Source organism: Pogonomyrmex barbatus, unplaced genomic scaffold (genome assembly GCF_055798465.1).
Source record: "Pogonomyrmex barbatus isolate J1 unplaced genomic scaffold, ASM5579846v1 scaffold10, whole genome shotgun sequence".
NCBI classification, from domain to species: domain Eukaryota; kingdom Metazoa; phylum Arthropoda; class Insecta; order Hymenoptera; family Formicidae; genus Pogonomyrmex; species Pogonomyrmex barbatus.
Window position 1 is genome coordinate 6,140,464 of NW_028297099.1, and position 26,843 is coordinate 6,167,306.

The following is a 26,843-nucleotide window of genomic DNA, read 5'->3' on the forward strand; positions in this document are numbered from 1 at the left end:
TATTTTATTGTACATTAGAGAGGAAGAGCCCAATACAGAAGGAAATGAGAGCTCGTGTCTCATTTATGCGGCGCACAGTGCGTGCGCGTTCTCTCGCACGAGCAAATATTAAATCTAGAATGTACTTCGCTTTCCGCTCCTTCTGGAGCCGACAACCAGGAAAAAGACTGCGGTCCTTAAAGAGCGGGATACTGTTTAGAATAACGTGGAACATTAAGCTCGGCAAGCGGGCAAGACTTGTACACGGTCTGAATATTTAAAGCTAAAATCCTCGGTTCCGTGACTCGCAAAAGTACGTTGGGAAACGTGCGGTAAATGCGAGGGTCGTAAAGCGCGATCATCACGGTTAGGTACGACAACACTCATTTGAGATGGACGCACGTGCGTCGTTCGAGGACCAACCGCTCAGAAGTTTCGTCGTTGCCTAATCGACTAAGTTTGCGATTGGAAAAACTTGCGCGCGTCGGTGAAGTTCGGTGACGTTGCATGCGGGCGCTGCCGCCTCGCGTCGACGTCTTACGATCGACTGCGATTCACCCTCGTCGAATTTCCAGCATTTGACGTATGTAAAGCCATTTTCCGACGCGCGCAAAAGCCGCGTACGTTCTTCCGCGCGAGGGGTGCGCGCGGCAGAAATTATCGTATAAGCCCTCACACAGATATCTCCACCTATCCCTGGCATCTCGCCGCGCGTTCTTTTTTATCTCCCGGAGAATCCTCGCGTATACGCTTGCCGAAGGAAGAAATGTCAGATGGGAGACATGAGGAGCTTTGTATGATTTAACGCGTACGTTTTGCTTCTGTTGCTGCAGGGGGTTGGAGCGCGATTCAATCGACGTTATCTCCGCGAGGCCGTTGGTGGGACGAACGTCGGAGGCGACGGGAAGAAATTGTCTTCGCGCATTCGTACAAAAATAAAATTAATTGTGACGATTTTTACGAATTTCTCCTCCCTCGAAACGCCTCCGCCGCCGACAATACATTCGCCGTGGTAGAAAACGGATCGATCGTGCGTTAACCGAACGACGATTTCAACGGGCGCCAATTCGTCATTATGCAAAGCCGTACGCATAGAAAGCACTTGGAAAGAGTCGTTTTAATTAATTAAAACAACGCGACGAATTCACGTGTTCGCCGCTGACAGTTCCAATTTAAAGTCGGATTATTTGAAATACTGTGGATATCGACAGGCAGAGATTTGCATCTCAAATTCGAATGTCCTCAACGTTATTTCTGGCAAGCAGACATACGCTCTATTACCGCAAAAACTCTTGAATTGTAAAAATACTGAAACGAATAATAAGCATACCGGTGGTATTTTTAACTTATTGTAACGCATAAAAGAATCGGAACATATTCATCGTTTTATCTTTCCTAAAATAATGATTTTAATTTAACAAAAAGAAAGAGAGAAAAGGCTAACTATTTTTTAATGTACTTATATCTTCTAAACTGCCGGGGCAACCAGTAATCTCACCGTTCTTTTTTTACATATATTTTATATCTTGCTTTAATCGCAACAATCTTCTATTTTTACATATCCCATATACTACGCTTTTTTTTTTTTTTGTAATATTCGCGGACAAATACACTACTGCGACTAAAACGTATAGCTAAAGCACGCACGGCGAATTTCTGCTGTTAACCTTCAGAAATTCACATCAGCCAGTCGCAACGTCGACCCGACATTACCGATCATTTCGCCGGAATTAATGTAACGCTGTCGTTTTCCCTAATAACGGTAATGAGCACGTTTTACATCCCTGACGCGGTATTCACAGAAGCACGGAAATGCTAGACAGCAATTGCGCTTCGCGAACGTAAAACGCAGAGACCGAGGCGGCGGGGGTGGGGAAGAGGGGGAGGGGGTGGGGGCGAGGGCGGCGGGGGCACGCCGATTACATTAGAAATACGTTCCATTCTCTGAACGCGCGCGGAACTACCCAACGGTACTCGGAGGTCGCCCCACGTGCGTTCGTTGCCCCGCAGGAAATTGCACATGCAAATCGAGCTTTTTTCTTACGCGGCAGCGTAACTATCCCGTCTCCAAAGCGAACCTCACGTAATTTATGAGAGCGCTTCAGCATTTGAATGGAAGCGCAGTGTGCCAGCAAATAGACGATTTAATCCGCGACTAAGACCGCTCAAGAAATTGCATCGAATTCTGAATAAAGCGAGCCACTTATTATCTATGACTGTGCTCACAAAGGGAAGAAACCCGGATGATAAATGTGTACGGATAAAAATGTTTGACGTGCGTACCCCTTAAAGTATGTACCTAAACGCTATTAAAATATTTTCCGCCGCTAAAGTAAAAGAGTCTCGCGTCCGGTTTCTATAAAAGAAGAGTAAAGACGATATTTTTCTGGTCGAAAGGCAGCGGAATTCAAAGAGACACGAGTACATCGAGACACTATCAAGGAGACGAATAAACAAGCTTGAAGATAAAGAAAGAAGTAACTGGTCGCTCCGTGCATGGCTGCAAATGAGGCCGCAGATGTGCTAAGCGATAAGAGATGATAGAAAGTGGTTCGTGAAAAGAGCCGTCGCGGTAGTTTCTCGCGGTAGCGAAGGGGAACAGTCGTGCCGGGCGCAGGGAGGCGCATCTCTGCCAAGATGTTTCTGCCGTTCATTGCGAATAAGCATTCGTTCGCGTAACGAGAGAGTGCACGCGAACGATGCGAAAGATACTATGAGCATTCCGCTTTATGCGAAACCGCGCGTTCAAATCGACCTAACGAAGTGGTCGAGTTTAGCAATTTACTATCAAACGGTCTTCGCTTCAGCAGCTGGAGCGTACTAAATATAAATCGCGGCAAGAACGGTATTGCGAGAACGAGAGAAACTGAAATTGAGAATCCCCCGTTAAAGGAAGAAATCTGTTTTCAGCGAGTTTTCATCATTTCTCATAATTTTCATTTTGCATTTAATATGCTTATTATAGTTCATATAATCGTGATAAAATAAAAAAAAAAAAGAATGGCTCCATAAGCAACAGATGAAGAACTGAAATCTAAAATCTACAGATCTATCTTGAAATAGATGCCGATGGGTATTTAATCGACAATCTTGAGAGAGAGAGAGAGAGAGAGAGAGAGAGAGAGAGAGAAGATGAAGGGAGACTCTTCAAGATTTGCCATTCTGGTAATTGAAACCTGGCGTGAGCCTCGAGGCGGGGAACGTTTAATAGCCAAAGTTAGTCGCGTTTCTATGCAAATTAAATGCTTACAGCCATCGAGAGGTGAGCTACGTAGGGTGGCGGTGGCCGTTTTCCCCTCGCTGTTTATCTACCGGGAGGTTCTTGGACAACTCGCAACGTAAATAGTTAGTGCCTGTGGGCTGCGACGAACGGCCAACGTGTGCGGAATAACGATAAGCTTCTAACATTGCTGAACAAGGAGCCATATTTATGTGTCTCGCATGTTCCACGTTTTTCTTCCACCAACAGTCGCTAAAAGCGTTCCGAAGTTTCGACGCGTACCCAGTACGCGCATTAACGTTCGCAAAACAATGCGTAAGCCCGCTCGGAAAAGCTTTATACGAAAACAATATGATCCAACTAATACCTAAGCGTTTATGCTCCAACAAATATAAAATGAAATCCGCGCAGATGTTCGCGCATACTCCGATTATATACCTCAAAAAATAACAAACTTCCAGGTAATGGTAATCTCATATCTCAATCTTTTAAAAAAAAAAAAAAAATTTCTCATGCATGAACGGACTTACACGTGTGAGGGTTGTAGGCAAAAAAAGCGAAAGAAAGGTGTAACCCTATCCTCGACTTAGGGTTCGATCGGCAAGGACTCCTGTTTACACTTAGCTTTATTGCTTTCCGGACAAATGCGTGTCGGCTGAGTCAGCCTGACATTAAAATCCCTTTCGTGAGGTGTGGCTATCAGTTGTCGCTGATCAGTCTGGTTGCGGATGAGGCAAATAAGGACGTCGGAAAGCCAGCTTAACAAACGATTTTTCCTTGTCCCCTTTCTCGTCGTCTCCCTTCCATCTTGAAATGATTATACACACGGTATAACGGGAGGAGGGAAGGGAAGGAAGTTTGTTTAAGGATCGAGACTTTATACCGCGCACGCCGCGAACACGTGCGGACGAGTAATATTCGCTTTTCTACGCAGGACAGGGAAGAGACAACGATAAGTATCTAGCCGGTGGAGTGCCATTCTCACCCGTTCGATCGATATACGGCCGACCGCCACCCGACATCAGCGGGGTAATAACGAAAGTACGGCAACGAGGGCAACGTAACCCCTTGCGGTGTATCTCACGTACCGACAGCATGAGGTCCGAGGGAGTCAGACATTTTGGGAATCGCATAAATTTTGCAAACGAGAGAGGGTGTACTGTTTCCGCAAGGGGTTTAATAGATATTCGTTTCTGAATCGAGCTATCGTTAAAGCAATATTTTACATACCTCACTAGGTTAAAACACATGATATTATTCGACATCATAAATCGTAACGTGCTTCTAAAGACATAAATAATTTAGAAATTTTTTCCTTTTTCATGAATACACAAAAATTTCCAATTTTTTTATAAAACTTTTAACAGATTTTTATGCAATAAAAAATTACTTTTTCATAAAGAAGATAATTCAGCAGCATACTGCAAAAAAATTCTTGTGATTGATCAATTAAAATTTTATTTCCAAATTAAAAAGTTATTACGCGATTATTTTCTTGTTAATCTTTTAACTTACTGTAATTTTAAATAAATTATTAACTATATAAATATATTATTTTGTTGCAAACAATAAAATTTTAATAGCACTTTAATAAATTTTCATTAATTTTATATATCCACGTTTCGTATTGCATTATTCCTTATTTTTTCCTATTTTTAAGAAGAATTAGAAAATTACACTCGCATAAATCACAAATGTGGCATTTATTACCGATAAATAGATTAATCATATAAACATGATGTAGTGAGCAAACTAACCTAAGAGATAATCCGAAGGTTTATGCCAGCACAATTGCATGCTCCATCAATCCAATGATTTGAGTTCACAAGCCGGCCCATCTATTATTATCAACGCGCAGATAGTAATGGTATCACACGGCGGAAGGCCGCTATAGATGACTCCATGGTAACCATGGATGCATAAAGGTAAATCTCGCGTTCGATACGTATGCGATTCCATTATTGCCAATTATATCGCGGAAGGGTGTTACAGCGAGTCCGCATACGACTCCGAATTTTCCGTGCGCTCTTACCGATCCTCCTTTCCCCTCCGATTCTACCGCAATTCTGCCTCGCGATATCATAATTCTTGATACAGCAATGATAACACGAAAGTACTGGCGCTGGGTAAAAGAGACGTTTTTCCAACTAAAATTCTCGTTATACGCGGAATATCGAAAGGAATGTACGACTCTCGGTAATCCCCCGATATTATACCGTCGCTGCGTTATATCTACCGATTAACCCGATAGAATAATTCTTTTTTCCAGGCAATACTCGTAATCGCTCGACTTTATACACAGGGCACAATGAAAAATTCTTTAACGAGGGAAAAAAGACCGCGTCGTGTCGGACCGGCGAGCTCTTGTTCTCGCAACACGATTTTCCCGGGAAACGGAGATGTTTACTTTACTTCCGTGTCTTTACTTTGCTCGCCCTCCTTTTTTCCCCGCCGCCTTCATTTTCTCCTATCATTCGCAGCTCCGGTATTTGAAGTATAGCTACTACCTTAGTTTGACCAGCATTTTACATTCTTAATTTCTCCTAGTACCCTCATATTCTCTCGCGCCTTACGGCAACCTATTAGTATGCAGACCTCCCTCGTGCGCGCGCGCGCGATTCCGCACGGGCTTGCGCATGCAAATTTTTATATAACCTGGGTACAATGCAGCCATCATGGTCAAATAAATACCCACCCTTCTGTATCGCTTTGAGCGAACGCATCGTGATTTTATGAGAGCGTCAATTGCTTCTTACGTGAAACAGAATCCCCTAATGAACGGTTGATTTTATTCTGAATGGATAATAACCTGATATTCCGTCACATAACTTACAACAATCGTAAAAAATGCAATAAACTATCAACAATTAATTAAAAATATTCTATCTAAAATATCTTAAAAATATAAAAATTCTTTTTTTTTTATTTTTTATTTTTTTATTTCAATATTTTATAAATATTCAGAGACATAAAATGTTCCTTCTATAGGTTAGTTTAAATCATCATTATCATCATTTCACTTTTCCAATTATAAAAACTATGATATTGTAAACATCAATTCCAAATTGTAAAATCTATGATACCGTAAATATCAATATATTTAATCAAACATCAACTAATCGATAAAATTTTGTCGCTGTATAACGAGAATAACACTTCATTGTCACGATGTATCACTCGATGGACATGTTTAGCAAACAAACTTTGCCAATATCGATAACATGAATTGATGTAACCATTTACTATGAGACTCATACAGTTAATTGCCACACGAGTTTTTCGAAAAGGATTAATATACACAAAATCGAGCAGTCTCTAATGCAAAAATAAATTGACAGATACTTTTGTAATTAAAATGTAAAAAAAATAAAAAGCAAAATTGAAGAGAGGACATATTTGAGATACTTTGGGGTCTAAAAAACTGAAGATGAGTATAGCGTAGAAAACTCATTTGAGTTTTTTTATCGGTAATCGGTTAAACGGTATGATCGTTCCGGATCGTTCAACTGAACGAAATCGGGTATTTCGTTGGAACTTTCAACAGTATTGGCTGCACGAAACATCTCTTGCATCGTTCCCTTTTTTTTCAATCACCGCCGCCAGACGATTGATTCCGCATCAACTCTGTTGCGTAATTCAAACGATATCGCTACGTTGTAATCTCGTCATGATGGATATATTCAACGACGGTCGGTTCGATTAATTAAACGTAATTAAATCTATTCCTTTCTAAAAGAGTCGACGATTCATAACTGCTGACCGTGCAAATTTTCATAATCGTTTCCTTGTAAAAGGTAAAGAGAGATCGTATTCATTTTTTGCAAAAGAATTACAATACTAAAATATATTGAATCTTACATTCATACTCTCTTTGTTATATTAAAACTAATATAAAACTAAAGTATAAAACTTTAAAGTAAATTTTAAATCTAAAAATGCTGATGCGATAATTACTAAATAATATTTGCGTACAATAGTTAAATAATCTTTTAAATAATTAATTTACACAAAATCATCAACTATATAGATATAAAATAATCTATTGTATCTTTGAACAAACAAAAAAACACAAGATGACCTCAATTAAGAATTAAAAATTAATATTTAATATTTATTTAATATATTATTGTTATACTTATTTAATACTTGTACCATAAAAATTGATAAAAATGATAGATCGATAATTTGCATATAAATCTGAAACTTATACAATATCCATTGTTTTTAACTTTGATTATTTATAATAGAGATATAATATAAAAATTATTCTATCTTTTCAAACTTTTTATATAAGAATTTTTGCAAATCTAGTTTAGAATGCGCCATTAAAGTATGATATTGTACGGTCGTAGAATATTCTGTATAGAATGTCATTATATGTCGCAAATGATTTTACTCATTAATATTGCAAAGAATATAGACATCGATAATAAAAGACTCGCGCAATGATATTACTGACTTGCCATCGTTCGTGCAAAGAACAACGTAATATTACGTTCGTGGATTCACTCTGCCGTTAAGACATTATCTTAAAACTCGTTTTTCCGAGAGAGTCTCAGTTCTTAGTTTAACGCTACGATGCGCAAGTGAAAGGGACTATAACATCTTATTCTATTTAAACACTCGTAATAAAAGAAACGGAGCGTTTTTGTCGCGAGTCCTTCAACGGAAAAGCTCTTTAGACAATCGTTGCGACGGAGATTTAATAACAAACAGTAATACAAAAGAAATGCCTTTTACATGCAAACACACACAGCCAATGCCTGTAAAAAATACGTACAATCCTCAACGCTCGCTTTCTTCCCTGTTTCTTTCTTCAATGACTTTCTCAAGTCCATCATCGAGTATCTGGATTCAATTTAGCACGATAAAATCGTTTTCTAAGCGTCTGGTTCGAGTTAGTGTTAGCAAAAGAAATCAACTAGACTTTCCCTCTCCCTTCAAAGTCTCAGAAAAAGAAAAAGAAAATTCAAGACTGGAATGTTTACCAGTTCTAACAAGAGGGTAACATTCTGGCTCAATAAGCAATCGAGTATTTTTTAAACACAATTTTCGTTTAATGAATAGAATAGAAAAATATTACTTGTTAACAATAGTTAACAAATTTTGTTACTGAATTATATTTAATTTCTGCAACTTATTTGCAGAAATTATGCTTAATCGTATTTTCTATCTTAACCTTAATTGCATTTTTCATAGTTAAAAATATCCGCATTGCAAACAGAGTCACAAATTCCTGAGTGCAAAGTTCATTTACGAAAACAGTTCTATAATTGCGAGTCATTTTCTCGAAATCTACAAACCGACGGGGATCCAGGATACTTAAATAAGATTGGATTCAGCTTATCTCCTTTACGAGCGACATAAAACGCGAGTATTCACGTCGACGCACCCAGGATGTCAAAGACTGATATCAATTAAGATCGATGCCGTCCCGCCCTGAAAATCGTGATGCAGAAGCTGTCCTCGAGATTGCCATTGATCCACCGGATCGGTCATAAAATAAAGATTCGGCCGAAGAAGAAACATCGCGGATGCCACGATCTCTTTCGAGGGTGGCTTCGTCCTGTTGTAAACCCTCTAGTAGTATCCATGATCGTGCACACACACACATACACATACGTGCTGTGATACCGCGGGGGCGGATCGGCCCACGCTCAACCTGAATACTGATTCTCGACGGACGCATATATTACCACCGTGGATAAAAGACATTTGCATTTTGATGGACTGCGCCGAGTGCATTTGACGTTTCGTATGCATTTCACTGAGCGCGCGCCTCTCTCGGAGCTGCCGCGAAAAACTCAGTCCTACCCATATTTATCACCCAATGTTGCACACCCATGCATATAGCCGTTTGTACTTCTCTCCGCGCCGCGCAAAACCCTTTGACGATTTCCCTACGATAAACTTACGGCCGCGTTTGAATCGCGTATAATGCGAATATAGCAAACATTGTAGATATTACAGTTTCGTTGAGCATATACATGTAGAAAAAAAAATTTGAATGGAAATCGAAAAGTTGCTAGAGATTAATTCGAAAATGCGACGCTAGACATTATTTCATACTGTTTTCATACTGTTCTACACAACACCGTATTATTATTATTATTATTGATGTAAAGTGATAAATAAATGGCAAAAAAATTCGCTTGAATGGAGCCATCGAGAGTTTAAATATCACTTTTTATCTTTACCTTAGGTATGGGGGAAGTTATTAAACGCGATGTATACTTCACGATGTATAAATTCAAGTGTAAAACGTTATTCACATTCGCCGCGTCGCGTCAGAAGCTTCCCGAAGAGAGCTTCGAGAAACCAATTGCCGAAACTTCGATCTCGCGCTCGAATGCGAAAGCGCGGGACGAACGCGGGATTGCACGGACAATGGTGCGAAAGAAGTGGCAAATTGAAAAACCGTCCCACGACCGAGAACGGAATCCGAGAGGGCGGAAGAGCGACCCTACGCGTTTGCGCGGGAGTGGGATCGCAAAATACCCGTAATACTCGCCGTATATCCTTCGGCTTCCGTTTCTGGTCCATCCTGATCCACAACGGAAAACTCGCAGTAATAATCGGTAATTCATATCCAAATGTACCCGGACGTCCCGAGTTCGCTGAACGGAAAATAATGACTCGTCGGCGAAACCAACGGCCAACGGTAGTATAGAAACCCAAAGAAAAGACGTACTCACCATTACTCCGTCGACTTCCTTTTCTCGATGGCGACGTCTAATACACGATCCCTTTGCGCTTGCACTCTGTCACGGCTGTCACGTTCTTCTTAAAACAATCGTTCCATCTCGTGTAATCCGATGATCGTCACACTACGCACTTGTGCCGACGCAGCAACATTCTTATGCCAGCAAACCAGCAACGTTCAATTGTAGACAGCATGTCTGGAAACAGAAATATTATGATTAATGACTAATTAGATGATAGAATTTGAAATAGCTCTTTGCTTATTAAATATTGCAGGCATTTCCAGTTTTGTTTAGAAATATATCAAAAGTGAATACAAAGTGTCACATCAAAAACTGCGAGAAGAATTTAGAGTTCTTAGATTTATTGAACGACACTTTATGTACAATCACGTAAATAGTAGTGAAGATATATAAGCTTCTTAACTTAAAACTTCCAACTTTCTTCCGAGACAACGAGACACGGCGTAGGTGATCCATCAAATAGAACGTATGCTGAAGTATACACGGCATGTTTACGAGAGTGTGTAGAATTCTTCATAATTCTAATGTCAGTTCGCGGATACATGCAACTTAAGATTTTCCCGTGGAGTAGCAGCGAGCATTATCTCTACTTGTAAGTAAGTAACTGGGAGAAATTTGAAACAGGAAAATTACTCCTTTGACACGTTACAGGTAATCGTGGAGGAAAAAGGCTGCGATAGCTGGGAGAGTGTGTGTGGAGAGGCGAGAAGGAGATGGGTAGTCGGAGAACGGAGGACTTCCAGGAAAACTTGCGAACCCGAGGGAACGCTTGAGAAGCTTTATAACTTCGACAACCTTAAATCGGCCGCGCCTCTGGTGGTCGTAGAGCGCGTCCAATGTGGAATGAGGAAAGCGCGAGCAGGGAGGTAAAGTCAAGAAGGGAAGGATAGTCGAGCCAGTCCGGGAAAAGGGAAGGAAGCGCGAAGAAAGTAGTTGCACGTACTCCACTTCGTGAGATAGAACGGGGATAGCGGGGGGGGGGATGACTATAATCCCCCCACCCTCCTCCGTGTTCTTTGATGAGACGACTTGCCCTCAAGTACTTCGGTTACGTCGGGATATATGAGGACGAGGTATACATATCTCCAGACTACACCCTAAAACGTTACGATTAAGCGTGCTATTTGATGAATTTTAGAATATATCGTCACGGAATTACTTTGCGCGTTACAAATACAACGTAAAATATTTTCCATTAATCGTATCTATGTACAAACGCTGTTGCGTTGGTTTGTACGTAAATTACGGAATAATTGAGAAACTATGTGAACTCAACGAAGAAACCTAACGTGTTCTTTTACGAAATACGAGTATACATCTGCCTCTCCATCTGGAACAGCAGGCTATGCGTAATACAAGTTAATTACACGTTATGATGATGCATAACGCCGCTAGAATAAACAGATGGAAAAACTGCGTAACGTGTACAAGCTAAACAATACTCTTCTCAATAATTCTGCGGCTCTGATGTATATCGAATTAAACAATAGTTTATTAGTTATGAAAAGAATTAAAGACCATCAAAAAATTAAGCGATAAACTTTTTAAATGGACGAAATTAGGTATATCTGTTATATTTCCAATTTGACAAACTCTGTTCATAACATCTTAATTAGAAAATTAATTAGAAAATTAGAAAAAAATTAATTAGAAATTAATTAGAAAAAAAAATTGATATTCTGCATCTTGAATACGTTAAATTATATATTATACGTACGACAATCGAAAGTGGGAAGACACCGTAATAATAGCATAATGCAAGTCTGCGGTCTGCGGGAGTGTTGGAAAATACCTGCGCACCCCTCTGATCTGCTGTCTGCGCGACGGAGAGTCGCGTCGGGGGTCGCGTCATCGGCCGAGTCACCCCTAGGCAACTCACGCCCTTCGCGTTCCCTCAGTACGGCCTTCCCTCCCTTTTCCCTGCTGTTCCGCTGCCCTTCAGAAAAAACTCAAGTTTGCATTCAGTAAAGAAGCAACCCATCCGCGTACATAGACAATAGGACCAGACACCCAGTCTAACACCCCCCCCCCCTCTCTCTCTCGACAACGCTCTTTCTTTCGCAATCGCGCGTGTCTGCGTACACGCGTGCGTATGTACGTATGTGCGTGCATATGTAAACATCATCGTCGAACTTTACTTCTTGTTTCATCTTCGCCCACAGCAATGCGGCGACAATGTCTGGCTGTTTTTTCCGCGATGATATCCTCGTGCCTCTCCGTCTTTTCCTGTATGTTTCCTCGGTACAACGGCACGGAAAACAATTATCTGTCTCACCGGATGCACCTCTCTGTCGAGACTTTCGACGTCGTGCTCGTAAATCCGAATTAAACGCAACGTGAGTCGTCGTCTGATGAGGCGCCTCTTATACAGGCGCACATAATATAATTAAATTTCCCACGATCATGTAAAATCAAATCTCATTAGGGAGTTTATAATATTCCATTTTTTTATAAAAAGATGAATGATGATTCTACGTATTGGAATACGTGTTGGAATTTATTATTACAATTTAATCGACATAAAGAATATCAAAACATTTCAATGTTTTAATATTTATGTTACGAGAAATAGATAAACACGAGAGTACGCGAATTGAAATGTTTTTCGTAAGTGTTACGGCGATCAGAAATGGTCGATGTTCCATTACGAGACAAACGTAACCCGTATGTGCGTGGGCAACTCCATTCTACCTCCGTGCGTATGTCCCTGCAAATGCGAACTTTGTGCGAACGGACGGAGAGCATTTATTGAAGTGCCGGCATTCACACCGTCGGCGAATAACGCGAAGCAGCACACGGAAAGTGCGCGAAACAGGAAGCCGCCGGGCCCTTTTGTTTCCATCGGGCATGCTTTCTTCGTCTATCTTTTTCTCTTCCTTCCTCCGACAGCTCTGGTCGTCGTCACAATCAGTGACTGTGTGCACTCGTTCAGATCAAAAAGTTTCCCTCGTTTGTTCTTATTTTATTCTTACACCTTCACCGAACTCAATGTCGCACCTCGTTCGAAAGTAACGTAGCGTCCCTTAACAATGATATTACGTTCGCGTGTGTGCGACGGATTCCGTCATTCGTAAACGAATCCAGACCGCGAGGGTGGCTGCCAGCCAACCGTTGTGCCAACCGTCAAGAGTTTCGCACGCCGCGGAATGTTTTTCTCCACACACACAAAACCGCCGAACAAAAATCTACCCTGTCGCGGTTCACCTCCGCGACGTTTCTGTCAACGTCGTCTCTTTTTTTCCGACTCGTTGATGAGAACTTCCAGTCACAATGTACGCAGTTTAAATGGCCTGCTTTTCAACCGTGAATATCTGAAATATTTGATTCGCTTGCGATAATAATTTAAAAATGAGAATAATGAAAAGTAAAAAAAAACTTTAATAAAATTAAATATTCGTTTCATTTAATACAATCAAAATAAATATCAATAAAATTGTTTATAAAAAAGATGTTAGTTATGCGAAATATGAATTGAATTTGTTAGGACTCGCGTAGATGATTGAGTCTCTGTATTAATATTGAAATATTTGTGGCTTTTAACTATCTCGAGAATTTACTGACTGTATTAATGATTCCGGGCATCGCGAGGCCATCGTGTCGCAGGATCTATCACCGGGGATTTGGTGCTATGCTGTCAGAGAATCTCTATAATACTCAAGTTACAGCACCCTTGTGCTCACCTCTGACCGTCTCCCCTTAACAACAGTTCAATTAGTTCCGGCTTAACGGCTCTCAGTTCCGGTGACTCGTGACCGGAATCTCGGACAATTATTCCTTGGGCGGAAACGGAACATCTCAAATTTCCTACCCTCGCCAGCATCAAACCTCGTCGGTAACCTCGTCGAGTGCTGAACAAATTTTTCCACGCGAAGGTAAAAACAGCTTTTATTGAGGCACATGACGTAAGTTACCTAGATATCCTTCTAGATCGAAGATCGTTTCTAGCAGAAATAGATCACGATAGATTTTCGATAATTAAGTTACCATGAATTCAAAAACATGTCGGAAAAATTTATTTTACATTTCATATATATAAATAACGTTTATCTACGACAAGCTTCTTCTGTGTCGATGGAACTATTATTCAGACACAAACAAACAAAATCTTTAAAAAAAAGTCACTCAATACTTTTTACAATCTCCAGCCTCAAATCCTCGACGAAGATATAAGTTTAAACAATCGGTTGTTATTTAAATGCGGATTTATGAAGCAAATTAGTAAGTCAGCCAAAAGTTAACGTGTTTCCGAAAGGTGGCTCAATCAAGCAAAGTTAAATCCGTAGAAGGAAGATGGATCAGAGATCGTAAAATCAAGTAAGAGCCACCTGAAAGAGCTACCAGCGAACTGGAGCAGCAGTCGGGCGCGCCTTAATGTGTTTGCCCGCGAAAGTAGCTATCCGGAAACGTCTAGGAAATGAAATAGCGTTGCGTACGTAAACGAGCTGTCAGAGCACTGGCGAGTAAATAACTAACTTTCTTCGCCGAGCCGTCGTAGTGCCTTAAGCCGCTACGGAGAGCTCATTACAAGCACGACATGTCCCGCGTTTTCGTAAAGTTTCTGCGATAAGAAAGACAGCGCGGTAATTACGGCTCTACGTTTGCGCTTCGCATATCGCCAAATAAACCGAAATCTGCTCGTAACATTTACGCCAGTGAATCCGGCAGGATTGCTACTGTTAATATTCGGAATGTTGCAATTAAATTACTATTAAATTTCGTTGCGTGTGTATATTAAGAGCAGAAACTTTGGTAATGTTTTAAATTCGCACGATCATTTTGCGCAACCAAGAAAGAAGGATCAGACGCTGACGGAAACAGCGAAAGGAGCACGGAGGAAATTGCCGCCAATCAGATCTTTTCAGGCTCAAGAAAGACAAAGATTTATGAGAGGAGCGTGAACTCGTTCTACTCAAATCCAGCGAAATTGTCCTTAACAGGTAGGAAATGAAGCACGGAGATAAAAATCTTGCTAAGAAACATAATCAAACGAAATAATTACGTACTGTCTGGAACTAAAATTAATAATCTCGTGACAGCCGGAATGTCATGAGTTCTCAAGAGTTGATAAATTGATATAATTTAACGTTATGTGTGCTGATGAGATGCTATCGATATTATTACAAGAAAATTATTCGAACAAATATTCTGGAAATCCTTATCATGTGTATATAAAGAATAGTTTTCAACGGAGCGAATTCGCTAAAGAGATATGAGTCGATTTTCCTATATAACACAGTGGAAATCTATTATTTTTAAATAGCAATGATAATCAGTTGAATATGGGATTTTTACGCAATAATTGCGTACGCGGTAATATTGAGAAGAATAATCTTTTATTATGGAAATGCATATTTTCGGACAATATTTTTTCATACGTTGATGCATATTCATTAAAACTGATCTCGTCGTTAGATTCAATATCCGGTTTTCATAGAATACGCTACCGATAAAAAGTACAGATACTCTACGTGTTTTTTTCATCAGAAACAAAGTGCATTAATGAACTTCGTCTGTAAATACATTCGGTCGATCCTAAAAAAATTCGATAACGCAATACAGTATCAATACAAAAACTATATACTATGCCCTGAGGTTTCCAAAAGGATGAGAGATATCGGTTATTGATTAATTTGTATAAAAGCAAAAGAGAGAGTAATTATTAAAAGTTCAGCTCAACATTTCTCTCTGGCTGCGAAGATAATGATCGTCATTCGATTAATTATTAAGAGATACGAATAATATCAAATGATTACGAATTTCGGTCGCGCTTTTGATTAATTAGTAAAAACTTATATGCATCGCATGTCCAATACATCATATAACGAATAATTAATTAATTGAGAGAAATATGTGATATGCACTACGTGCATTACGTAATGATAGTCATGTTAACGTCAGATTCGTACAAACGCGTTTCCAATTTGTATGACACATGAGTATAATACATCATACATATCAGAAAAAATATACTGGTTTATATCTAAACGGGGATGCACGATATCAGATGCAACATCGTGTGGATGTGTGAACTTTCTCAGTCGGGAAACTGGAGACAGGATTCAGGATAGTCAACTCCATGCAGGCGCTAGTTCGAAGGGAGTGAAAGGGAGTGAAAGACGAAGAAAGCATTATGATTGGTCGGCAAGGAGGCGGAGGTGGATGGCTTATGGATTCTCCCTTTTCTCTCTCTCTCTCTCTCTCTCTCTCTCTCTCTCTCTCTCTCTCTCTCCCTCTCCCTCTCTCTGTCTCTCTTTCCTTCCCTCTCTTGAACTTTCCCGCGGTAACCCTTCGTATAAAAGGTTGGGTTAGTGTCAGGACAGTTAGGTCGTCGACGTGACCCGAGTGTTCGCCTGGAACAACTTCCATTTGTACAGGGAATTACATCTGCGAAGGAAGAAAAAAAATATTTCAATGCCCGCGTATCGTCCTATCATTCTGACGTATCACAGCGCCCATCAAAAGCGAAAGATGAAGATTTCGAAAATAATGAATCATGACGTTTCCGTAGATATTGCGAAGGATGAACAATAACGTCAGATGTTTCTATAACGTTCTCCGTTGTATCTGCTAACGCGTACCATAATTGAACGACGATAGGTCAGGCAGGTATTTTCCGCGAATTGTTATTGGCCGTAAAAATATTGTGTAATACAGCATTGAAGGATGATCGATCGAGGTCAACGGTGATGCGTTAAAAGTCATACGTACAATAAAAACGTACAAGCGTTAAAAAAAATATAAGAGCAATATTCCAGTGAGCCACCTTATATTATCGTTAACTGCGGCACACGTGTCGCGTGAAACGTGAAAAATGATTACGATATCGAGGTGAAGAGTCACAGAGACAATTCACAGAGACTGTCACGGACAATCAGTCGTCACCGCATATCACCAGCCATCATAGTATAATATATGGTATTGATAAAAAAGAGACGGTTCCTATTGTTTGTCGGTGGCGCGCAGAAATGTAGTTCTATTGCACGCGTTGAATGATGACGCACATTTGTCGGATAGAAAGAAGATAATGCAATTCCAGTTGCCGTCCGCAATCTGCATTGATTCTTCATTTGCATATAATCTACTTCATTCATATATACGCTTCGTTTCCGTGGTACTGCTGCATCCGAGAATTACGTCGTCATTCAACGGGATCTGTTTTATAAATAACCGTACCCGTTTTTCCTCTTTAGTAAAAATCCTAGATCATACTTTAGTAATTCGAAATAAAATAACATAACAAAGTATATGAATATTACGAGAAATTATGAACTTATAAAACAAATCTCCAAAAGGTTCACTCCATTTTTTTTTTCATTCTCTAGGCGCCAACTTCCAACTAATTTTCATAATTTTCTTCTTAAATGGAGTTGCAAATATCAGTTCAAAAGAAAAACTATTTCAAAGAAGTAGTAATTTGTAAAACAAATTTGAAAAATGATGAATCCTGAATCGGTTCGCCACATCTGGCGTTATCGTCTCGTAACATATTTGGATTACCCTCATATTGCACAGCCGTAGTAGGCTGTATTCGTAGAAAGCATTACGTCCTTTTATCGACAATGTAATCACGCAACGTGCGAGAATTAGAATCGACGACAAGGATTTCAAGGTATTCGTACACACGTGCCACTAGGAGATCGGTTTAAGCCGTCACGATATCATCCGTCGTGTCTCTTGGGGGTTCTTCACGACCCCTGATTCACGGCACTCCCTCCCCCCCGGTGCGATTTTTAATGATCGACGGGAGATCATTGTTCGCGACGAAAGTAGGTTCAAGGTAAACCTCCACGTGGAATATGATTTATGAATGAAAGAGGGACGGCACGCTACTGCGACAAAAAAGCGCACAATTCGCGATCTATCATGTCGCGCCGAGCCAGTTGTACCGTACGTTTGTTCGGATAATACACGCTAAACACAAACGAAGCTTACACACGCGCCCGTTCGCGCCCGTTATCGCACGAAACAGCGCGCGGTTGTCTGTCACAGTTGACATCGTTATTAAGCCGCTCACGGCCCTTTTCGGCGTCGGACCGACATGGAGAAACTCTAGTTACAATGAAAAACGACATTGCCCACTATAAATGATAACCGAGCAAATAATATGGCCTTACCATATATTTCGAGTACGCACAAATTACGGAAACTTCTTCGAAGGCTATCTCGCGCGTGAGATCGACGCGCGACCATACCCCCCCCCCCTCATCTCTCATTTGTCTTGAAATTCCGGTAATTAGATCATTTCCCGAGCGAGCAAACCTTGGAGCTACGTATGATATATGAACTCTATGTCACCGGCATCGATATTAATCGTCCGCTCCTTCTTATATCGCGGTGAGGTCAAAAGAAATATCGCTGGCCGATGCAGGGCGTGCGGATAAATGGCGCATTTCAGCGGCTACTTTTCCCCGCACCCTTACATCGGTAAATCCGCATGTTCGCGCGGGATCGAGTGGTCCCAACGATAAGTCGAAAGAGCACTAGCAACGCCTGCATCCCGTCGTCTCGTGGAGAACGCCATATTTTACAGTATCAATCATAGCGCGCAATAAACGACCCCGTGAGGGTGGCGGGGTTGGGTTGCTAAGATACAGAACCGGTTAATGGGACTATTACGTTTAAGCTGAACTCCACTGCCAGTGGGGGCTGAGTCCACGAAGAAAACCGGCAGCGAGCAGGAAGAAACACATCCCGTGAGCTAGGTAGGGGGATGATGTCGTCGCAACGTGCTACCAGCTGTGACTTATGACGTATCACAGCGCACGAGCGACGTGACCCCGTGGGTGAGCTTCAAAACTGAGCTACGCGTTCAATAAGTCATGATTTATCGAGAGGCACGCCACTGCCAGGCCTTAAATTGTTTTTGTCGCAATAACATCGCCGGTTTGTCGACGTAACGGTGGAAAAACGTACGACAGTATAAGAGAGTTCGCTCCCACAGCGCGACAGTCATTAACTTCAAATAAAAAGATATAGTTATCGCGAGTGACTAAGTACATGCATTTTTTACAGTAAACATACCTGAGAAAGAACATAAATAAAAGAGAATGTATATACGTTGACAGTCGGCCTTTTAATTCGCAAAAAAATTCGTAATTCCGCAAGAATCACATAAATCCGATACAAGTCAAGAGACAACTATTTTCGGAATCCGTTTTAACCGAGAGTAGTTGCATGTCGAAAACCGCGATCGAAAAGCAAAAAGAGAATTTAATCCACCAACAGTGAAAAAAAAACTATTTCGTTTTGCTCGTATACAGCAATCTTTGTGAGCGGATTAAATCTGCGCGGAGAATTTGGGCGCGGCCGGTAACCGCTACCATTGGAACGCAGAGAGAGAGAGAGAGAGAGAGAGAGAGAGAGAGAGAGAGAGAGAGAGAGAGAGAGAGGGAAATAAAAATGGTAACGATGCCCGGGATATTATCGACAGATTAAACCGCCGTTCATTTGCACGTCTACTGTTTGAAAAGTAATTACCTCGTTGTCATCAACAGACCGCCATTGAACCATGCGGTGACTCAACAGCTGCGAGGGCGAACCTCTTCATTATTTTCCAATACCTCTGCACTCGCTGCGATATCTATGGGAATAGGAGAGCCGGTTTCATGTACGGGCGAGTTTGCAATTGGAATGCAGCGACAGCTTGGAAACTGGTGCGACAATCGCATTTGTACTACTCCTATTAAATAAACTTTCTCACAGAGTTTCTCTCTCTCTCTCTCACACACACACACACACACACACACACACACACACACACACACACACACAAAATTTCTATTTACCCTATCCTGGTCAAACTTTTCATTTTCAAAGATATTCAAAAAAATATCGATGAAAAGACGGAGGTATGCACAATTCAAATTTTATCGAGCAATCTCGGAAATATATTTGTGAAACAGCATTCAAGAATAGATAAAATTCCCCGAAACCTTTTAATTTACAAAAAAGTTAACAAATAACAATGCAAGCAAACTACTCAGGATGTGTAAATGAAATATTTACAAGCAAAACAATTGTTCTAATCTTTATGACAATATTTTGTTTATGATTCTAAACTGTATATATAACAACTGTATATATAACATATATTCTAAACTGTATATATAACAACTGTATATATAACATAGGAGCCAAAATATATATAAGTGTAAAATTTAGCGTGTTTATTACTTTTAAACTACATTTTTATATACTATAATTAAAAATTTCGATGTTTTCATGTTTCTTTAGCACTTGGTTCCTCGTATTCATTCTGCATTTTTCCAATTACTTTCTCTTTTTCTCTCTTCCCATTACCCCTTTCTCTCCCTCACTCTCTCTTTCTCTTCCCTCTCTCCTTCTCGCTTTCACGCTCGTGAGTAAACATTTCAAGCGACTTTGAAGTCGTTCACTGGTTAAATAGCCCCGCGACCAAAGCAATTCCGTGTTGGAGTGTTTCGAATCAAAACACCCTCGAACTGTATTTAGAAGTGATTGTCTGTTTGAGCTTTGGAGATTGCCAGCTTCCCGATTGTTATTGGCGCGCAAGAGCCGAAAGGGAGAACACCCTGATCGAAAACGTTACTGATTATGAACCCCGTACTTTGATCAGGACGTTATCCTATCGGTATGTACAAAACGCATACATACATGTGTGTGTGTGTGTGTGTGTGTGTGTGTGTGTGTGTGGTGTGTGTGTGTGTGTGCATATGACTAATATATGCCTCAGTAATTGACGTAGCATACTTTCAATGCAAACATCTTTTCTGTAATTTTACTAACAAGTAAATTTTGATTGATTAAATAATTGAACAAACTACTTGACCGCGTTTCTACACGAGACGCGCAAATAAACTCAACAACATTGCATGTATGAGAACTCGCGATTTGGTTCTCGAGAAACACAGCTTAACGAGCTTGCGACTGGAACTTGCAATTGTCGCAATTTGCATCCCTGATAAATGTAGAGATTTTTTTAATTCCAGAGCATGCAAAACTTGTCTGTCAACTGTCATCTATATAGTTGAACAAACAGGTTGCAATATACGTTGTTATGTTACACGTCTGATATAAAAATTGGATGTTCTTTTTAATTAAACGAGAGCTTTATTAGAATTGGTTTTGATTCATAGATTCATCTTTAAATGTATCTTACATCGCATAAGGTAGTTGTCGTATCAATGTCGTCAATTCTGGAATCTTTTTGTTCCGACTATGTACATCTTAGACCATTCGCTCAGTCGCAGAATTCTCTGCGTCCGCGAATGTGAGAAGGCTGATTTGCATAAAACACGTTCCCAGATAGTTACACGCGTTTTGCGAGGATCCGACCTCTCTTTTCAGAAGAACACTAAAAGCAATTCGAACACAGAAATCGAAGCGAAGCCTTGATTACCAGCGTGACTAATGAGACTTCGTTCTTCCTCGGGAATGAGAAGGGCCGTTCGTTTGATCGTTCGTTCGTACGTTCGTTCGTTGGTTCAACTCCATCCATGGAGGATCGATTTAGCAACGTGGCTGCTGTGCCTCACGATTCCCCGACAATGAGAGATCGATTTCACATTTGTAATCGGGCGAGCGCCGTGTCAACCTCTATCCCTAGTTCGCTCTTAAAAAAGGGATAGAATAGCGATACGACCGAAACGAAGAACCGACAAAGGCCATTGTAAGCGTTCAAGTGAGAATTCAGGTCGCGAAAACGCAAGAGGAAGTGAGGAAGAAGGGACGCACGTGGGCACGGGTAATCTGTCGTGGGCGCAAAAAGCAACTACGCGTGAGAATTTCGAAAAATATTCGTAAAAATCCGAATCAAATTATATTCCGTCAAAAATGAAATGTTTCTATATATAAACAGCAACATATAAACGTGCGCATATTTTCCATTCGGCAATAGGAAAAACATACGCGGAATGTTAATGTAAAATACATCAACGTGAAAAAATAATGCTTTCAATATTTTAAAATGCAATATTTCAATGCAGCTAACTGTTACATTTTACGTAAATATAAAATATATATCACAACGATCCAAAATATAGCTAGTTACACGTGCATACGGATTACGCTTAGGAGAATGTTGCAAGGGATAAACTCGACAGGGTACACGAGAACAAATATTTGCTACGATATATTAGAGATTGCGAGTAGGTCATTTCGGGACTAAGGCGCACATACATATGTATGTTGAAGCACAAAGCATATAGACGCAATAGAAGCTCCATAACTTAATATGCTATCCCTCTACCCCTCCGCACGAATAGGATAACGGCATGAGACGCACTGCGCCGAAGAGATAGTCTGTGTCGAGCGCATTTTTCCTCCCGTACCATCGATTCCGAATCCGGCGTCTTACGAGAAGCTTTGTAAGAAGCTGATGTAAGAAAAGTTACGTAATACCTCGGTACGTGTGCTGTGCAGTAAGCGGAACAAGAAATTTCTCTTCGCGAAATACCGATACAAGGATATTGTTCAAAGAGAACGTGCTCGAACAATCAACATTGAAAATTTATATTGCATTTATATTGCGCGCGGAATAATCATAACAATTTTTCTGTAAACATTTAATCGGATACTGATAACAAAAATAATATAATGGAAATGAATTTTAAAATAATGCGACAAGAAGTGCGCTCCGCTATTGTTTTATTTCGCTCTCGTATTCATAGTATCCGTAGGTGTGAAATAACAAACAACAAGCGGATATACATATGTATATACATAGGAGGTGTGTAAACAACGGCCAAAATTTCGGAGCATCAAAGCGAGTACCAATCTAAGCCCGCGAGCGCAATGCGACGGCCAAAATTTCGGAGCAAACTCGACTGAAATAAAGCCTGACAACTAAATAAGACAATAACTAATTCACACTCCGTTACATAATTTTCTCATTACCTGTCGAGTAGCGATTGTATATTACGATAATTTCCCGAAAGCTCCTGGCGCGGAGATTATAAAATATATATTCTTCGATACTTCTCTCAGATTGTTTCTGTTTATGTTTGCGTAGTCTCGCATTAAAAGTAAACCACACATCGAAATTTAACTATCCTCGTAAAAACGAAAAACGCAAAGAAAAATAAACGCATGTTAACACGATGAGTCATAAAAGTGGCAAGAATCGTTCCCCACTCATACACGTGTTTCATTTGAACGACTCTTTTCTCGTTCTCATGCACGGAAAGAACGGATAATTTGCGGATAATTTTTTTGAGCTCATCAAAATCAAAATTATTGGAATACTTACGCATAATGATAACACTGCAAAATTTTTTTATACTCTAACAACCAATTTGAACGTCGTAATTAACGGGCCGATAAAATTATTTTCGGATGTGTATCTGATCGAATTTTTAGATAAGATCTTCAGCAAAACTGTTCCTTCTATATACGAATGCATGATGTCGCGATAATGAAATCATTGAACAGAAATGAGATTCTCCATCGAAACCTTGAAACACTTACTTGATCGATGTCGCGTGCCCAGGTTGCCATCTCAACTCCGATTACGAGCTGCTGCTAAAGTTCTTCCTGCCTCAATCATGCAATCGTTCGTACACTCGTTACACTCACTCGACGACAACGCGACGAATTAATTGCGAGCTAATTGCGCGAGTTAAGCGATAACGGGAGTCAAACACGATACGCCGCGGGCTTGCTTCCTCTTCGAATCTACCGCCACTCGCGCGCGCGTTGATCTTCACACGACGGCGACATCACACACACACACACACACACTCGCACGCGTTCGAATCGCGCAAGTCCTCCTCGCACACCTCGGGCTCCCTACAGCGTCATGTAAACATGATCGCGCGCGTAAACAGAAAAAGCAGTAGGGTCGGAGGAGGCCCGCGATTCCCGGAATCACAGCGTTTCCCCGAATGCGACTGAAAACAAGATTGAGGCGCGCGGCGCGTCTCGAGAAAAATCGAAGCCGCTCGACCGTCATCGGTCGCGCGTCGCCGGCTTCATTCCCTCTCCGATCACGTCGACACGTCACGCGACAACTTCACGGGAAGCTCTCGCGCAAGATCGTAACGATATCTGTCCACACGCACGCACGCACGCACGCACGCACGCACGCACACACACGCACACACGGCAAGTTGAATCACTTGAATTGAATTCTCACTTGCGTTTCACCGCGAATCCCGGAGCGACGACGCCGGCTCGGCGAGAGAACGACCCGGCGCGAACTTCAGCGCGTTGCTCCCCCGCGGCGCTACGCCGCTCGACGTCCACATGTGACCGCACCGAAACTGGGGCACTCTCGCGCACACATCTCTCCCCCTCTCCCCCTCCTATTCTCTTTCTCGTTCTCTCTCTCTCTCTCTCTCTCTCTCTCTTGCTCCCTCACCGAATCTGCCTGTCCGTGTCTCTTACTCTATCCCAGAAACGGAATAACGCACGCACGTTGCGCGCGCTGGCGCGGAATGTTAACTCTCTGCGAACCGCCGCTGTGCCAACGGCAAACGACAACGGCGGAGTCTCTCGAAACTTACGACGACCGAAAGCGAAAAAGCGCGACACCTCTCTACGCTCGCGAATCGGCCCGGTAACTGAGTCGAGCGGCGTAGGGGAGAGGTAGCGGCGTACGAAGTAGGGGTGGGGCGCGCGAGAGCGACCGCGAGAGGGAGAAGGCCGGAGATACACCCATGCCACGCGCATGCGGCGTACGCGCCGTCCTTGTCTTCCGCAGTCTCGCTCGTTGCTCTTCGTCGCTCTATCCATTCGCTCTCTTATCCTTCCCTCCCTTTCGCTCGTTCTCTTTCCCTCCTTATCTACCACCCTTCGCATCCGTCCGTTGTGCCGTCCGTGCCGTCTACCCGCGCTACTTTCTCTGTTCTCTTCCCGCGTTCTTTCCTCTTCCCCTCTTCGTCTTCGCGTTCTCGTTACTTCACGCGTCCGTTCGTTTTCTCCCTCTTCCGAGCCAAATTTTCTTATTCCTTCTTCATCACGCGTCCATTCTTTTCTCCTTTCCCCCTTTTCGTCGCGTGTTTCTTCTCTTTCTCTTTCTCTCTCTCTCTCTGTTTTCTCTTTATTTCTTTCCCTCTCCCTTTATTTTTTCTTTCTCAATTTCTGTCTTGCACTGTTTTTGTTCTGTTTCTTTTCATACGTTTTTTTTTCTACTTTTACCTTTTTTATTTCCCGTTCTCCTGTCCACCTCGATCGTGGTGCCGCCTTTTCCTTACTCTAATCTTCTCCTCACCGAACATTCGTCTCCAATTTTCCTCCTTCACCCCGTTTCTATTATATCCTCGTCCAACGGACTTCCTCGCACGCCAACTTCCTTAGCTACGATACTCGCCCTCGTCGTTCGCCATTATTTCGCCGGAACGCTGTTAACCGTAACATCGCAAAACGATAAATTAATTTGTTCGCGTAATAACGATGGCCGCGGGCATTTTCATGGCGTTCCAGTTACTAGTTCGACGTAACGTCGAGAGGAACATCGAGAAAGAAAGAGAGAGAGATGTCCATTACACGATGCATAATTGTAAGCGGAAAAGTAAGTGGACGAAATTGCTACATCGCATCTTTTCGAGAAGAGTTCCACGAAGAGACGCGTATACATTTCTTCGTTTTGATTCTTTCTTCAAGATAAATTAATGATAGTCAAAATTTATCGTCAATACACTATATAATTATATCATGCGTCATCATTTTCGAAATTATTTATATAAAAAATGTCTTACTCCTTTTCATAAATGCATATAATAAAAGCTTGATATTAAAAATATTTTAGACGGTCTATAATAATTATGGTAATTGAATTGTCCATAATGTAATTACTTGTAATAATTGTCTATATTAATTTGTAATTTGCAGGGCAAAATTCTACTTGCAATTTAATACGTGCAATCAATACGTATTTTTTAATAAAAATACAAATAAATTTTTATATCATATATATTTTGTGCATTTTCTGTCTTCAAATGCTTTTTGCAAAATAATTATTTTATCTTGAATTCTGGCACGAATAATAGCGTAGGCTTTAATCTATAATATATAATTTTTGATATAACGTTAGGCAAAGAACTATCGTCGGCAGGCACGCATAGAATAACACTTCCATGATAACGTTTACCGTAATACCTTATGAATGACGTTAATATATTTCAATTCCCCACCTATGAATTCTAATTTATATTTTACATACTCGGTTAAATAATCTCTGAAAACACACACACACATGAGTGAATGAGGGACAGAAAACATCCACGCGCAGACAGCGAATGGAGAAAAACATTTTGTAGCTTTGATCTCAGTTACAAACGACGACTTCCGTAAATAGAATTTTAATACGCTCTGTACGAAGATAAAACGCTTACGCGACTATATACGGTACTTTCAATGATGTTCAACGTTCTCGTGTTGTACATCGTCCTATTTATATTTTATAATATGTATCTTACACACTAGTAATACCTGAGAAAGCGAGATATTACCTAGTCCTGGCCGAGATGAAGAAAGAGCGAGAAAAGAGACGTCCTGTCGCTTTGATCTCGGTTACGGACGACACAACAGATGGAATTTTAATACACCTTTTAAAGGAGTAAATATTTTACCGGAAAATACGCAAAGCGATTTTTTGACAACGCGTTAACTCGATTCGTACTCCCGTGTCGTGTCATCGAGTAATAGCTAAGTCGCAAGACCATCGGTTCTAATTTAACTAAACACTGCGGAAGGCTTAGTCTCTCTCTTCGCTTGGCCTCTCTCAAGTTTACGCGATGCGCTTCATACATCGACTTGCGATTAATTATTCATGTCTACTCTCTTACCTTTCGATATTCTGAGAAATATGAAGTTTCTCCGGCTCCTTTACCTACCTCGTGCCAAACTGCTCGAAATAGCTATTGACGTTACGTAATGTTCGGAACATGGAATCGATTAATGCCACTCCGGTGTATGCAACTCAACGAAACTGACATTTATTA

General features: G+C 41.0%; 1 protein-coding gene across 3 annotated transcripts in view; it reads right to left on the minus strand.

Moving 5' to 3' along the window:
* Nucleotides 1–26,843, minus strand: part of Sema2a (Semaphorin 2a) — a 317,771-nt gene that overhangs the window by 227,528 nt on the left and 63,400 nt on the right. Inside the window, exons 1-2 of one of the 3 annotated variants that reach the window (XM_089070329.1) lie at nucleotides 23,368–24,446; nucleotides 9,895–10,098 (exon numbers count right to left, since the gene is read on the minus strand). In XM_089070329.1, the coding sequence (XP_088926455.1) occupies nucleotides 9,895–9,897 (3 nt within the window). In that variant the 5' untranslated portion in view covers nucleotides 9,898–10,098; nucleotides 23,368–24,446. Of the gene's footprint in view, nucleotides 1–9,891; nucleotides 10,099–23,367; nucleotides 24,447–26,843 lie in introns of those variants that run through there. The other 2 variants (XM_089070327.1, XM_089070328.1) reach the window with 2 other exon arrangements.